Here is a 17,480-nt window from a genome sequence, read left to right as displayed (position 1 = left end):
GTGATTTTTGGACATTGAAAGTTCTGGTCACCATTCACTTTCATTGTGAGGACCAACCGAGCTAAAATATTAATCCAAAAAACTTAATTTGTGCCCTGCAGAAGAAAAAAGATAAATAAAAATGTTAAAAAAAAGACTTTTTCCTGAACTATTGCTTTAACATTAAGCGTTTTCTATGACAGTTGATTAAGAATGTCCCCTCCGCGGTGCTGTTGTATGACGTCACGCAAACATGGCGGCGCTCTGGGAGATTTGCAGAGTTACTATAAACATTCACTTTAAAGAGAATAAAATCCATCAATGACTAAAACACACACACCAAAGTTTCTGTGTTATGTGATGTTTAGCACACGTTTGCAGAGACGTGAAAACAGTAAACGATATTCTCTATTTATACTCATAAACCTGTAAAAACTACCGACATTGTATTTTTGTTTGTTTCTCCATTATTCGAGTAACGGACAATAGACCGCCGCATGTTTGAAAACCGGATCAAGTAGGAATATCCAGCATCCGACATTGAATAATACGGGCTATACACGAACATTAGAGAGTAAACAGTGCTGTAAATAAGAAGTGAGTAGAAGCATGTAAATTGAGATTCATGTTAATAAATGCCGCATTATTCTCATCATCCTAAACGAAGACTTGCTTCAACACGAACAGGAATAACTCCAGGTGTTACAGCTGAGATCTGCGTGAGAAATCATTGTAAAATGATGTTTATTAAAGAAGAGAGTGAGGACATGAGTTATCCAGAAGCATGCAGTTCAAATGCCATGAAAGATGAAGATACTGAGGAGCAAAGAGGTTTGTGTTCATTCTTCATTATTGTGTGTTGATGAAGATTAAAGAATCAAAGTTTCAGTCTGTTCACCAGAGTTGGTGGTTGATGGTACCTAATGTTATCTAAAGTTGACTTAAATGACTAATAAAATGAAGCAGAGTCAGTGTTTATTATTGAAGGTATTTGTTTTTATTGAAGATGGCATGAATATAATCACAAAAATATGTGAACCCCGGGAAATATAATTCGAGCTGATCTTCAACTGTCTCAATAGATGGTGTGCTTAAATAACACAAACAATAGAGATTGCTAATGTGACGTCATCGTGACGTATTACCAGTGGTGAACGCAAAGCATTTTGGGAATCCGCGGCACAAACAGAAGGCGCCAGACTTGATTGCATGGAGGGAAGAATGCAGTGTTCAAGATGCCGTCTACCTGCTGTGTTATAAACTGCAATAGTCGTTCTCACGATAGAAGTGGCATAAAGCTTAAGAACGGAAAATGCTTTTATCGTTTTCCAGCGTGGAAAAATAATAGTACAAGCCATGTTTCAGAGGTGACAAAAAGTGCGACGAATGGCATGGATAGCAGCAGTAAGGAGGCCCAAGATTACCTTCGATGACACTCCACCACACATGATGGTGTGTTCAAAGCATTTTCACAAAATTAAATTACAGAGAGTAATTGTAAATGGTATGTTGTGGGCAAATAACCAGCGTGTTTTGTTTGATTTAACCAGACCATTAGATTTGACGTTAGGCCAATGTTAACTGTTAACTAGCATGAAATGGCTAGAAAATGAGCTTAAGTTACCAATGTACTAAAGCGTAACGTTAATCAGTTTTAAATGTTGTACATCTAGGCTACATAGCTATTTATTTGGTGACTGTGTTTGCAGGCAAACCTGCCTATGAAATGTTGGAGTGTGATCCTGACTGGGCCTTGGATATGTGGTGCCTTGTGAGGGGGAGGATAAGACTTTGCTGGATAAAATTGTGGTTGTGTGCTGTGCTTTGACCAATATGTGTCCAAGTATTTTTGTGAAGCCGTCGTGTTAGAATTATACACCATGCTCACATCTAATATGTATATATATATATATATATTTTTTTTTTTTCAAAAGATTTTGTAATGTCACTTCTCACATGTAATGATTTTTAGCCATCTCTGTAAATAAAATACACAAAGACTGAATGAAATTCTGCCTCCTTTATCTGTATTAAGGAAGAATTGTGCAAAATCAGTTTGGATTGCAATACACAATTACATAACTTAATTTCAGTTTCTTTACATATTTAACATGTAAATACATTTAGATGAAGACATTTATAAAGAGTCCATAGAAAAGATAACTGGAAATGTATGAGGTAGGTTGTGGGTGATAAGTCACAGACGTGTGCAAGCATCGCATTGCCATAACTCTTCTCTGGCTGGTGCGCTGTCCCACGCAACCTAAATGGAACCACTGTATAGGACAGTTCTGATTATCGCAAGCAACCATGTCTGCAAACATTCAGGCTGTCTGCAAAAGCACCACAACACAGCCTTTTCAGGTTGACCTCCCCTGACCAGTCACTATGCTCGTAAGAATACAGTGCTTTGATTCCCTTTATTTTCTCGTCATATCTCGTCTTTGCATTAGGATGTAGTTTTAGGCGGTATGGTCCGACAATGTTTTCTTTAGCCCGCTGCATTTTGTAGGATTATATTCTGTTTTTCACGCTAATTTTTTAATTATTTTCATGCCACTAGCCTGCTATGCGATGCCAGCCCATGTAAATGGGCCAAACATACCCATAATTCTTTGCGTTCTGATGACGTTGCCGCCCGGTTGGTCACATGTCTTAGCAATCTCTATAATATGTGTTTATTGAACATGCTGTGTAAACATTCACAATGCAGGGTGGAATGTGAACTATTGGGGATTTTGTACTATTCCTCTTTACAAAGCTGTTTTACTTCAGAATATTCTTTGATATCTGGTGTGAGTCACTACATCACTCACATCAGCGTTGCCAAATACACTGAGCTCAATGAAGTGAAGCACCATTTTGATAGGCCTGTAATTAGGGCTGCACGATAATGTTTAAAATGATAAACACGATTATATTGCTCAAAATTGTAATCATGAATTTTAATCACAAATACTCTGTCATTTGAGAATTGTTTCTATATTAGAGGACTGCATGATTTGGACAATATAAAATCAATGTTTCAAGTGCTTAGATATCCAAGAGACAATTTCTTTCCAAAATCTGGTACAGTTCTTCAATTATTATTTTTTTTGAAAGAGGCCTATAAATACATAATTTAAGAATCTCCACCTTTAAAACGAGTGAGCACAAAGTCAGATTTCCAGATTTTGGGAATAGTATTTTGAGTAAAAATAAGATTTGAAAGATAAGCCTAATACTGTTTCCACATTACCGACAAGATTAATTCAATTCCAATATTACTGGTGCAGATCGTGACCAAAAGCTTTTTCTACAAAGTGTTTTCTGTCCCATTTTAAAAGAATTTGTGGTTGAAACGTACGGCACTTAGTATTCCTCACAGCGGCAATGACACAGTGATCACTTACATCATTGGCATATATATCTATATCTGTGTATTTACGAGGTGCATTTGTCAGGATTAAATCAAGTAGTCTGGATTTATTGAGGCATTTTGGATGATCAATTAACCGAGTTCAATTAAAATAATCGCACACAGATTTAAAATCTATATCTATAAGGGGTCTATATCAGCCAGTCACTGTTAAAGTTGCATTCTTTGAAATCTCAACATTCAAACTGATTTCAAAATGATGATGATGATGATGTATGTATGGAATGGAACTTATTATTGATGTAAATTGCAAAACCACCACCCTTCCTAGGGTGGTTACATCTAAGTTCTGTATAAATCTTAAATTAATAAGTCACCCAAAAATGTAAATCCTCTCATTATTTACTCACCCTCATGCCATCCCAGATTTGTATGACTTGCTTTCTTCTTCAGAACACAAATGTAGGTTTTCAGAAGAATATCTCAGCTCTGTAGGTCCTCACAATGAATGTCAATGGGTTCCAAAATCTGGGCACTCCAAAAAGCACACAAAGATTGCACAGAAGTAATCCATATGACCTCAGTGGTTAAATCCAAATCTTCAGAAGTGATATGATAGGTGTGGTGAGAAACCGATCATTATTTAATTGAATTTTTGCTTGAAATTCCTCCCTACCCAGTAGGGGGCGATATGAATGAAGAATGTGAATCACCAAAAACACAAGAAGAAGAATGTGAAAGATAAAGTGGAAATCAACTAAACAGGAGAAATTATAGTGAAAAAGGACTTAAATATTGATCTGTTTCTCACCCACACATAACATATAGTTTCTGAAGACATTTAAACTCTGGAGGTTTATTGATTTCTTTTATACTGACCTATGTGATATTTGGACCTTCACAATGTTGGCACAAATTCACTTGTATTGTATGGACCAAAAGAGCTGGGATATCCTTCTAGAAATCTTAATTTCTGTTCTTCTGAAGATAGAAAGTCGATGGCATATATGGGTGAGTAAATTATTAGAGAATTACAATATTGGGTAAACTATTTCTTTAATAGGAATATCCTTATCTCAGCATATGTTGAGTGAGCCAAGATTAAAACCATTTAGAGTACAGTTTTGGTAGCAAGCTACACACATTTATGTGAATGAAACCTATTCCAGACCTAGATATAAAATCTTCAGGTGTACTTGTACATTTTATTGGCTCCAGATTTGGATGTACATTCCCAGAGAAAAATAAAACTAGAAATAAATGCCGTTTAACTGATTTAAATGATATAGTGGTACTTGGATTTACGGTTTGGAAATCGTATAATTAGAGAAAGCTAAAAACGAACCATATATTTAATGTGACTCACAGGGGCACATTAAGGTACCTTCCGTAGGGTCCCCTGCCATGTACGTGCTTTCACAGTTGCGCACCATCTCAGTGTTTAAAACAGCATCTCCCTGTTGAGCTCGTTAATGTGCCTTCCTCCCGCAAACATCGACGGGGGATAATGGGGTGGTGGCCACAGTGAAATGGGCCCCTGTGGGAGTTGTGAGCCCCTAGAATTCAGCCCATGTAAGCCTGTGCAATAACGTGCCCCTAACAACTGGAGAAAATGTGGTACTGTATGCATTAAGGGGCTTTTCAAGATCAATGAGACTGCTCGGCTGGATTAGAATCCCACGATGTGCCATCAATATGCCAAAATAACTAGGTAAAGTCATCATGAAGCCACTTCTTGCTTCTAGTAATATATTTCTGTAATAATTTAGCATGTGGAATTGCTATACGATTTCTAGCCTTTATTTTGGCTGAAAACTGAAGGAAGTCTGTGTGTTGTTGTTTCAGTGTTTAGTTAGGAAGGAGAAGCACAAATCTGTTGTCAGCTCAAATATGGTGAAATGCTCTAATATCCTCTATGCTCCAAACAAGCTTAGTGCCATGAGGTTACTTTAGATTTCTTTGGAAACTTGTAATGGCCAGACGTATTTGTAATTACGTAAATGTGCAACTGAAGTAAATCTGGAGCACTTTAAATAAACGAAGTTGCCGCACGCACATAATCGTTTCAAAGCAGCTTTACAGAAAATCATGCTTAACAGAAAATTAAGCTGTAAATGTCAGAGTCATCATTGTGCAGTTTGGTAAAAATTAAATTTTGTCTTCAGAGAAAAAAACAATAATAATTATTAAATAATAATATTTAGACCCCCAGTGAGCAGCTAAAAGCAACTGTGGCAAGGAACACAAAACTCCATAAGATGTTGGATAATAAAGAAAAATAACCTTTGAGGAGGTTCTGACTAAACAGCTTGAATATAATGCCAATATTAGTTATTTATGTGCAGTGCAAGTCATGGTTTAAAATGTGTAAACTAAATCAGTGTTAAGTGCCAGTCGTTAAACAAAGAGATTTTTTTATGAACTGTAAGATTAATGAATGTCGTCTTAAATCCATCCTGGATTAACTCTTGAGGTTCATATAGATCCACTGTCCTTCATTATTTGGCTGATGAAGGCTTTAGTTGGTTATTCATTTATTATCTACATATTCCATTTTAAAAGTGTTGTCCATCCTTTGACCAAGGTGATGCAGGCAGAGATCAGTGACGTTTTGAAATTAAATCAAACCTCGATATGACCTTTTGCGATTATTAAATTGCAAAGGCTGCGATTTAATTAAATTATTAAATAGTCTGCTCCCTTCAAAGTTTATTTGCGCTGCTCAGTCCAGTCTTTATTAAATTAGCAAATTGTTACAGTGTTTTCAGAGCGGTTCTGTGTTCCACAACTCCCTCTCATGCTTAGAGTAACAGAAGTTTTTTTTTTTATTATTATTTTTATTTTTTTTTTAGTTTGACATTATTTTTTTTATTATGCAATATAAAAATAACAAATACAAATAAAGAACAATGAGGGTTACATTACTTGTATTATATGCATTACACCATAAAAGAGTCTTACATGCAATAGAACAGAATTCCTTAAAGAATTTTAATATATATCAATATCTTTCTTGAAAATAAAAAAGGAAGGTGTTTTCTTTGAAAATTTACACTTATGAAAGTAATATTTGGCAAGAAAAAGTTATAAATTAATTATAAAATAAAATGAGAAGGGTCTAAATTCAGAGATTCACCAAAAAACTAAATTTTTTGGCTTATACAAAAGTTTGAAGATAAATACTTTTTAACAAAATTTGAGAAGTCTACCCAAAATATTTTGCATTAAGTACACTCCCAAAACAAATGAATAATTGTTTCTTCAAACTGATGACACAAGGAGCACATGGGGGGAAATGGAAGTGGAGCGTAGTTCTAGCGGGAAGACCAGCAGGTGCACATCATTAGCTGGGTAACTCCTAGCCAATCGCATGTAAGCCAATGCTTTATAAGTCCGCTCACAATCTATCACATCGCTGTTTCGGTGTGCGAACACTGCAACCTCCACCTCCCCACCACCACCAGTTGAGCCCTGTCCCGCAGGGGGGTAGGCTCCTCGCCCCTGCCTCCTATCTCTGGCAGGACATGACGGTTCCGGGTACAACTACCTCGGACTGCCGGACGGGGCCTACGCCAAAGAGAGAGACATCACCTCCCGTTTTACATCTATCAAATAAATGGCATCTCAAACTTCACTCAAGCCTGCGTGTCTTCCCGATAGAAATACTATTATTGAATTTAGCAAGTTTATAATTTACTGGGTAGCAATTATGTATAATTTTAATAGAGACTTCAACAAATTTATTGGATAACAAAAAGTGTTGTCGTAGGAGCCAGAAATCTTCCCATTCTCTATCATTAAACGTATTAATCCCAAAAGCTTACACAAGCAGGTAGAGAAATCTGACACCTGTTTTTTGTTTGACATGTTACTGAAAAGACATTGGTCAACAAATAAATTTGTGTTGTCAAAAATAGGAGGAGAGCATAAGAAACCTTTAGGGCCAGGCTTTACTAAAAGTTTGACACAATCAGGAATTGCACCAAAAACAATGGCATACTCTCTTGGGGGTACTGGAAAAGAGAAAACTTGCATAACATTTTCGTAACTGAGCAGGACACCCCCCTATCATCTATAAGTTGACTCACTAAAAGTATTTTCTTGTCAAACCAATTATGAAAAAAAAAAAAAGATTTATTTTTATATGTAATATTTTTGTTGTTCCAGATAAAATAACTATGGAGAAAAACTATAATTATATATTAGGGACCAACATATTAAAGCCTGTTTATGAAAAATTTAAACGTCCAACTGAACTGAAAATATGATTTGGAATGACATTCCAAAAGGACGTGGGGCTGTTTAAAAATTATTTTATCCATTTAACTTTGAAAGAGTTATTAAGAGTGGAAAACTCAACTAACTCAAATCCCCCATACCCTTATCAGCTATCATAACAGTCTACTATATCTAAGTCTACTATAATTTTCACCAGTTTTCTACAAATCTCCACAGATACATTCAGTGCCATTGCGGGATAGATAACCCGAGATAATCCATCTGCTTTGGACAGCAACACTTTACCTGTTATAGACAGATCACGCTGTAATAAGGAGTTTAATTTACGATGAATAGCAAGGATAAGAGGTTCAAAGTTCAGTTTTGATCTCTTTTTCTGATCTTTACATATAATTATACCTAAGTATTTGACTTCAGATTTAACTGGGATGTCACAAATATTAACATCAGTGGAATGTTTTACAGATAAAAGTTCACATTTGTTAATATTAAGAACTAAACCAGAAGCAGATGAAAAAGAATTAATTATGTCTAAAGCTAAAAAAAACTTGATCTTTATTTTTCAGAAATAGATTTGTGTCATCAGCCAATTGGTTTATTAATATTGATCGATTTTCTACAGAGATACCTTTCAAATGACTATTTTGAATGAGGATGGCTAATAATTGCATAGGAAGCAGAAAAAGGTATGGTGAGATTGGACAGCCTTGACGGATGCCTCTCTAAATTAAACCTATGAGTAGTACCATGTTGTAATCTGATTGAAGCATTGGCGTTATTATACAAAGTTTGAATTGCGTTAATAAAATTGGGGCCAAAACCAAAAATATTCAGGGACTTGAGAATAAAAGGAAACTCAACAGAATCAAAAGCTTTATAAAAATCAAGAAAAAGCAAGAAACTGTCATCAGGGATCAAATCTGAGTAATCTAAAATATCAAGAACAAGTCTAATATTATTTGAAATAAGTCTGTGTCTCATGAAACCTGACTGACATTCATCAATTATATCATCTAGAACACATTTATTCTTTTTAGCAAAAATCATGGCTAATATTTTGTAGTAGTTATTTAGGAGGCTAATAGGTGGCCAATTTTCTAATTGAGCATGGTCCTTTTGAGGTTTAGGGATCAAATGTATAACGCCCTGAGTCATAGAGGGTGGGAGAGTACCCTTATGAAGACTTTCTAAATAAACTTTGAAGAGAAAAGGAGAAAAATCATTTGAAAATTTCTACTTGTCTATCACCTCATATATATAGGAGATTCACAAAGAAGTTTGCCATTATCATCAATTTTGGGAATATGGTCCATGTCAAGGGAGTTAAAAAATAAATCCAAGGTATGTTGAGAGTGTCTAGAACAATAAAGGTCTTTATAAAACTCTTCGCAATAATTAGAAATGTCTTTATGATTCTTTAAAACCACTCCATTTACATTAAGACTATTTATAGAATTAAGATGATTTCACTCTTTCTCTAATTTGAAAAAAATTGCTGGAATTACGTTCTCCTTCTTCCAGCCACCTCCTTCTTGATCGAACAAAAGCACCCTTTGCTTTATGTATATACAAGTTATAATGAATTCTGTAGTTCAACCAGTTCTGATTTCTGAACAACTGATACATTTTCAAAGGGGATGCAGGAAAGACAGACAATTCTTTTAACAATGTTGAGTTCCTCTAATTTAAATTGCTTGGCTTTTTGAGTTCCAGCATTAAGTAGCATTAACCTAATATTGTATTTTAAAAGCTCCCAGTTAGAACCAAAATTATCTTCAGCTTGAGCTTTATTAAAAAAATATTGAGTCCTAGATATCACAAATCGACAAATTTCCTTAAAAGTTTAGTTTCCAATATTAACTATATGTGCTTGAATAAGAAGAGGAATTATCTAACGATAAAATTATGGATTTATGATCAGACAATGGAGAAGGCAAAATTTCAACCTTTAGTGACAAAATCAAATAAAGCGTCAGATATTAACCAGAAGTCAATCCTAGACCTCATTGAACCAGAACTGTTAGACCAGGAAAACCGTGATGCGTGAGGATGTTTATCCCTCCAAATGTCAATTAGGGCAAGGCCTGATGAACTTAGATAATTTAGGTGGTGATCTGTCCAAAGAGTTGTTTATAGTTTGATTAAAGTCTCCACCCAAGAGAATAAGCAAGTTAGAATATTTAGATTTGAAATATTCTAAATGTGTTTCTATTGAATTAAACCATTTCAAGTTATTTTTTGTATCATTAAATCCGTAAATGTTACCCAGGACAAAGATGAAATCATTTAAAGCAACCAATAAAAAAAGAAAATGGCCTTCAGGATCAGAGATTGTCTCTATAATTTTACCCTTAAATTTGTGCTTTAAAGTTAGGACACCTGCTGAGAAATTAGAACCATAAGAAGAAAACAACTCAAACTAGGATTTGCATATGACTCTTGTATAAAACAGAAATCAGTATTAAAAGTTTTTGCATATAGGAAAATAGCTTTATGTTTGACATCATTACGCAATGCTCTTGCATTAACTGAGCAAATTTCACATTTTGGACGTAAAAAAAGTAATTACTTGTAAATAAGCACGGTTGGGGTCGTAATATTAAAAATAATATTAAATACATATACACATCTACACACACTTACCAAAATCAGTTAAATAAAGTCAAAAACCACATCTGTACCTGTGACTTCTTATTAAATAATTTTTTAACCTTTCAATTGGCATTTTGAAGGATGAAAACAAAGTGACTTTCTCAGGCCAGAAACGCGTCGAGAAAGGCAGAACAGAACCGCAAGCTAATTTAAGCTCAATTCACTCGGCTATCTCCATGTTCTGCAAAACGAGTTCTTTACCATCGACATACGCCTTTGGACCAACGAAGTAAGCGCTGCGTCCTTGCTGCCGATCCTTCTCAATAAGAGGCCAAAGTTTGTTCCGCTGCTCTCGATCTTCGGGGGAGATATCTTCTGCGAAACGCAAGTGATGTTTTGCCAGCTATGAGTGCGTCACGAAAATTACGCATTGTGAACTGTAAAATAATTCCGCGAGGCTTTTGACCAGCGGAAAGGGCGCCATCGCTCCTCACTTTTACCAAGCGGTGTACCACATCGATAAGCTCTTGAGATTTGCCAGCAAATGCTGGAGTGACAGCCTCGCATATCCAGAACTTTCTGCCTGAGGTTTTCTCCTGGTTGTTCGGGGAGGCCGTGGAGCCGCAGATTCCATCTCCTCTTATATCTGGAGAGATCCTGTACTTTGTTCTCCAACTCACTGATTCTTTTTTCCGCATTTGTTACCCGATTATCGACTCGCTCCACTTTTCCCTTTACATCTTTAAAAATTCAACTGATATCTTCACCTCCCCGATGCCTTTATCAAGGATATCACCTCTTTCAATGATGATGGATTTGATTGATGATGGATTTGAGAGACGTTATAATCATAGTGGCTAGAGGAGATTGTAAATCTTCATCACCACCATCATCATCATTTCTGCCTTTTTTTTTTTAATGGTTCCTTTATCGGAGTTTCAGGCAGTGGAACAATTGCAGATGACTCTGAGTCAAAGTCCACTGTAACACAGGCACTGAGATTTAAAGTTGAATCCATCGGTTTAGATTTGCGATTCTTCTCTTTTGTCATAATCCAAAAACCCTCCAAAGGGTTCAATCACAGTACTGACGAGAAATATTAAACTGTCGTCGGAAAGTGAGATGTGTTAACTAACAACAATCTAAATAAAAACAGATGTTCACGTAAACGAACTTCACAAAAGCAGAAAATAAAAAAGTAACAAGATGAACCTAAATGAACCCCTAACTGATAAAAAATTGCTTCAGAGTTAAAATGATATAATATTGAACGAAATGCACTTAAAATTACAAGTTAAAAGACAAATGTTCAAAGACTGATTCACCCACACTATCAACCTCACGCCGCCATTTTTCTCTCTTCTAGAGTAACAGAAGTGCTCTGAGTTCGATTCCGTTTGCTTACGTGCTCTAAACGCTTTATATACACTAAACTGGCGCGTCCTGCCTGAAGTGTTTTTTTATTATTATCTGCGGTTGCAGCATCCCGGTCTCCGCAAGGCACATGTATCATAATAATAATGCAGAATACAAGATGGGGTATAATTCAAACATCTTTATTAAATGATTGCTGAGCAAACAGCATTAACAGTAACACCTGTAATGTCCTCTTCTCCTGTCATTTGTTTATTACACTCCCTGCGGAAACAAATATTACCAACTAATTACCAACTAATATTACCAACATCCAACAAAATGAAAAGGAAGGAACATACATATAATAAATTTATATCAAATATTTAGTTACTATAATATAATGCATTGTTAAATTTAAATATAATAAAATAATGAATACAAATAATTAAATTAAATGGTGACAAACTAACCAAAATTTTCACTTTAAATTTAATTACACCAATGAGTTATCAGTTCAGCTTCAGTTTGACATTAAGCCTCATTCTTTAGGACTATCTTATATACAGTAAAGAATCGTTTGTATAAGTCTACTAGTTTTTAAGGCCTAGAATAAAGAGCAACATTTATATTTTGTGTATACTGAATTGTTCAATCAACCAACATTACTTTGGACAGCAAAAACTAGGCAACAACTATGGTTTTACCTACAGGAAAATTTTGTTAACAGTGACATTGAGCAAAAAGCTTACATATAACCAGTTTTGACAGAGCTGCTGATAAAAAGTTAAATGATCAGCATCGATTAATGAGATGAAAATTGGAGATCGGTGTAAGATGTTTAAATCCTGATTTTGAGCATCCCTAATATTCAAGTTGACTGTTTCAAAAACTAATGTTGATGATTAGTGGGCTGAGATCCTGTCACAAAATGGACAAAAACATGTACACGCAGCAAGAATCTTTAGGTAGGTGGTACGTGTCCACATGAATGCCAGGACTAAAGGTTTCCCAGTAGAACATTGCCCAGAGCATCACACTGCCTCCACCTGCCTCCTCCTTCCCATGGTGCATCCTGCTGTCATCTCTTCCCCTGGTAAACAATGCACATGCAGCCAGCCAACCACATGATCTAAAAGAAAACATGATTCATCAGACCAGGCTCCATGGTCCAGTTCTGACACTCACATGCCCATTGTTGGCGCTTTCGGTGGTGGACAGGGGTCAGCATGGGCACTCTGACCGCTCTGCGGCTACGCAGCCCCATGCACAGCCAGCTGCGATGCATTGTGTGTTCTGACACCTTTTTATCATGGCCAGCATTAAGATTTTCTGCTAGACGGGCTAGCCTTCACACCCCATGCGCATCAGTGAGCTTTGGGTGCCCATGACCCTGTCGCCGGTTCACTGGTTGTCCATCCTTGGACCACGTTTGGTAGGTACAAACAACTGCATACCGGGAACACCCCACAACACCTGCAGTTTTGGAGATGCTCTGACCCAGTCCGTCTAGCGATCACAATTTGGCCCTTGTCAAAGTCGCTCAGATCCTTATGCTTACCCATTTTTCCTGCTTCCAACACATGAAATTATAGAACTGACTGTTCACTTGCTGCCTAATATATCCCACCCCTTGACAGGTGTCATTGTAACGAGATAATACATTCACATTTCAGTGGTTTTAATGTTGTGGTTGATCATTGTATATCAGTTGAGTGACACATTCAAAGTCATAATGTGAATATATAAACTAATATTTCTAAATAGAAAGATTTAAAAAAAAAAATCATAATTATTCAACCACTATTGCATGTAGCTGTTCCTTAAATATGTAAGGCTACACAAGTAATTGTTTTAAAACTAAATTAAGCCATCACTCTACAATGGCACTCATTTAAGTTATAAGAGTTTAGTGTCCTAAGCAAAAAATAACTTATTTGCAAAAACAAATCTATTAAAAATTTATTTATTAATATTATTAAAATAAGCTGTCACAAAACCTAATAGAGGAGATTATTTCATTACTCAAGAAAAGACCATGGCTACAAATACAATTCCAATTAACTTAAATTTCCAGTAGACAAAGTAGGCATCATCATTCATACATTTAAAAAAAACAAATATTATAAAATATGGTAAAACGGCAACCTTCTTGGGTGTGGAAGAAAGCAAAACTTCACCAAAGGAAATGTTGACTTGAATATTCAAGAAGGAATTTGGAAAGACATGCGGAGTCCTGGAAGAAGGTTTTATATAAGTATGACACTAAACTGAAAATTAGTTGTAGACCCATGGGTCAGCAGTACGTCTGGAGTAAGAAAGGTAAGGTGATGACAAGCATGGAGGTGGGTCAGTCCTGTTATGGGAGTGTTTTGCGGCTGCAGAAAATAGCTATTCTGACTATGTGACTGACGCCACAGATTCTTTCAGGTATCAGGCCATTTTGGCAAAAATTTTATGCATTCATTGTGTATATTGAAGCTCTGTGATCACTGGACTTTCCACCAAGACAATAACTCCAGGATACATCCAAGTTGCCCAAAATCTAGTTCAGGGATAGGTTGCGTAATGTCCTTGAATGGCACTTTCAGTCCATCATTCAAATCTTATTTACTTTTCTCCGAGTTGTTCGTCTTCTTTGTGATTTATGCACAACTTGCTCTTCCTCCACGAGTGGTGTCAAGAAGCCACATGGTAGCAGTAAATCTCTGTGAAGCGTTCACAAAGGTCCATCTTTTCCCTCTGGTTTCACTGTATATACAGGAAGTTCACCAGCACAGCTTACTATGATATGCACTACAGAATCCCACTTATCATCCAATTTGTGTTTTCCTCTTAAGCGCACATTTCTGACAAGGACTAAGTCAAGGGGCGACTCTGTAACTCTTTTGTCATACCATGTCTTGTTTCTTGCTGCAACCTTTTCTGCATTTTTCCTGGCAAGATCATAACTCTCTTGTAGATGAGTTTTCAAAGTTTGTACATATTGCAAATGTGATTCTTTATTACTGCTGTTTACAGGGACCCTGTGGTCTCATGTGAAGTGCAATTGTAAGCTTGTACAATTGGCTTCACAAAGTCTTTCCAATGCATTTTGTCTTGATCCTTCAGAGTACCCATCATACTCTGTAACGTTCGGTTGAATCGTTCTACTGGGTTTCCTCTGGGATGATACGGCATAGTTCAAACTTTATGAATCCCTGCAATCTCACATAGCACTTTAATATTTCTACTCTCAAAATCAGATCCTTGATCACTATGGAGTCTTTCAGGAACACCATAATATACAATGAAATTCTCCCAAAGTCTTTTCGCAACCATCCTGGCTTTCTGATTTGGAGTAGGAAGTGCTACGGCATATTTAGTGAAGTAATCTGTCAGCACTAGGATGTCTTTTGTGTTGCTACGATCTGGTTCCAATGACAGGAAATCCATACATACCAACTCAAGTGGCCGGGATACTTGAATATTTACCAGCGACGTAGCTCTTCCTGGTGGAGTCTTTCTGCAGACACATCTGCCGCAAGTCTTTATTTTAAACTCAATGTCTAAAGCCATCTTAGGCCAATAGAAACGAGCTCTAACGAGATCAACATTTCTTTCTACACCCAAATGACCCATGTTGTCATGCAACTGTTCTAAGATTACAGGTCTTAGGTCTTTCTGGAGGACAAGCTGGTAAGTTGTATGGTCACCAACTACTCTCTTCCGATATAAAATACCATCCCTCAGATCTAACTTCTTACATTCTCGCAAAAGAAATGGGAGTTTTCCTCAGTACAGGTAAAGAAGGGTGTCCTGATTCCATTTGCATAATTATCTGTTTTATCGTTGGATCAGCTCTTTGTTTATCTTTCAATTCTTGTCATACAAATAACAATGGAAAATCCATCAAGACACTCGTAACTATCAGGAATCGCCTCGGAGCTACAAGAGGAATACAATCACCATCCTCAGTTAGACATATTAGATGTTTATCGCTAATAGCTTGGACTACATCAGTAAGAGACCAAGACAGAACCGTCATTTTCATGTAAGTGATGCAACGTAAACTGATGGATGCGCTCTTGCTCTTTTTGAGACACCAGATCATTAGTGAGTGCTCCATGAGTACCTCTCGACAGTCCGTCCGCATCTCCGTTACTCTTTCCTGGGCGATACTGAAGGGTAAAAGAGAATGTGGACAGGGCGGATAGCCATCTGTAACTCGCTGCATCCAATTTCGCAGATGTTAACACATAAGTCAATGGATTGCTATCTGTGACTACCTTAAAATTACTTCTGTACAAGAAGTCAGAAAACTTCTCGGTAACTGCCCACTTCAAGGCTAAAAACTTGAGTTTATGTGCGGGGTACCGAGCTTCACTTTTCACTTGGCCAGGTCTTAATGGCCTCTATTTTCTGCAGATCAGTTTCTACGCCATTTCGTGACACAATATGTCCTAGATATTTGACAGATGTGTGGAGAAATTTGCATTTCTCTACTGAGAGTTTCAGTCTGTACTCTTTCAAATGGTTTAAGACATGTAAAAGGAGGTTTTCATGTTCTTCATGCGTTTCTGAAAACACAATCAGATTGTCTAAAAATACCAAGACATTAGTGAGGTTGATATCACCCATACACTTCTCCATAAGTCACTGGAATGTACTGGGAGCATTTGTTATCCCCTGGGGCATTCGGTTAAACTCTCAGAATCCCAAGGGACAAACAAATGCTGTTTTGGGCTTATCTTTTTCCTCAACTTCAATCTGGTAGCAGCCAGACATTAAATCGAGCACTGTGAACCACTTAAAATGCTTCTTCAAGGTTCGGGAGTGCGTAAGCATCTTTGATGGTTTGGGTGTTCAATTTGAGATAATCAATACAAAGTCTCACGGAAATCTTCAGGGAACTTTACCCATATTCGATATAACCTAAATAGGGTACTGCCTGCCCATTTGCTGCTTCCACTTCTAACAAATTCTCCAATGGAATTACATTTAGCTCAGACAGATTCTGCTCATGATAAGATTGGGAAATTGTCGTTACTTGCGACCCTGTATCTAGGAGGTAAGAACACAAGTTTCCGTTACATACACAGTCGTACATTTGGCTCCTATTAGCCCCTTTGGAAGGCTGGCCAAAGTATACATACTTTGGAATGCCTTTGGGCTCCTTTTTCCCATGGGTCTTTTGAGACTGGTCTTACACCTAGTAGCCTGTGTACGTCTTGCTACAGGGGCTAATTTCAGTTTAAAGTCTCTGATACTCTTGCACCCTTCGGGCGGTCCCACAAACTCTGTCATTCTCTCAGCTGCTTCCATTTTTCACTCACTAAAGACGGATTTGGTTTGTTTTTGCACACATTTGCAATATGTCCATCCTCGCCGCAGTGAAAACAATAGCCTGGTTTGGGTCTGCTATGTAACTATGGTACAGCAGCTGAAACAGTTGGCTGAGCAGACTTAGAGTAAGCCTGTTTGGCCTTACATGGGTTTTCATTTAGATTTGGCTGCTTTTGGAGTGATAGCTTTGTAACCTGGATCTGCAATTCTGCAATCTGTTTTCTCAACTCAAAAACATCATTGCTCTGTGGTAACGCCGCTTTCTCTGTTTGCTTAGCTTTCTGCTTGTTAAGCTGACTTTGGAGTTTTGTGACTTGTCGTCGTAACTCTACAGCTTCGCTTCTCTCTGATGTCATATTCTGTTCTGAGTCAATGGGATTTGCGGATACAACATTAGAGCTAGCCTTCTGGCGATGCACTCCTCAACTGCTGCAAATGCAGAATATAAGATTTCAAGGTATGCATTAGGTAGAGCTGTTGCACCTAACTGCTTCACAATTTCTGACCCTGGAGATAGTAAACTATCTAATATCTTTCTCGATCGGTTTCAGATCAGAAAGCGAAGGGTCTTGAAGAATTAATTCTACACTACCTCTCCAGGTGTCATAATCAACTTCTGCATTTGGACGTAGAC

The 17,480-nt window shown here is 37.0% G+C and overlaps 2 protein-coding genes across 3 annotated transcripts in view; one reads left to right on the top strand and one right to left on the bottom strand.

Moving 5' to 3' along the window:
* Positions 1-17,480, bottom strand: part of LOC127648948 (oocyte zinc finger protein XlCOF6-like) — a 273,047-nt gene that overhangs the window by 149,769 nt on the left and 105,798 nt on the right. The window lies entirely within an intron of this gene.
* Positions 250-17,480, top strand: part of LOC127649407 (zinc finger protein OZF-like) — a 22,106-nt gene continuing 4,875 nt past the window's right edge. The window contains exons 1-2 of one of the 2 annotated variants that reach the window (XM_052134479.1): positions 250-576; positions 667-810. In XM_052134479.1, the coding sequence (XP_051990439.1) occupies positions 717-810 (94 nt within the window). In that variant the 5' untranslated portion in view covers positions 250-576; positions 667-716. Of the gene's footprint in view, positions 811-17,480 lie in introns of both variants that reach the window. The other variant, XM_052134477.1, reaches the window with a different exon arrangement.

This window comes from Xyrauchen texanus, chromosome 9, assembly GCF_025860055.1.
Source record: "Xyrauchen texanus isolate HMW12.3.18 chromosome 9, RBS_HiC_50CHRs, whole genome shotgun sequence".
NCBI classification, from domain to species: Eukaryota; Metazoa; Chordata; class Actinopteri; order Cypriniformes; family Catostomidae; genus Xyrauchen; species Xyrauchen texanus.
The sequence above is the reverse complement of the archived record's forward strand: the minus strand, read 5'-3'. Positions and strand labels throughout refer to the sequence as shown.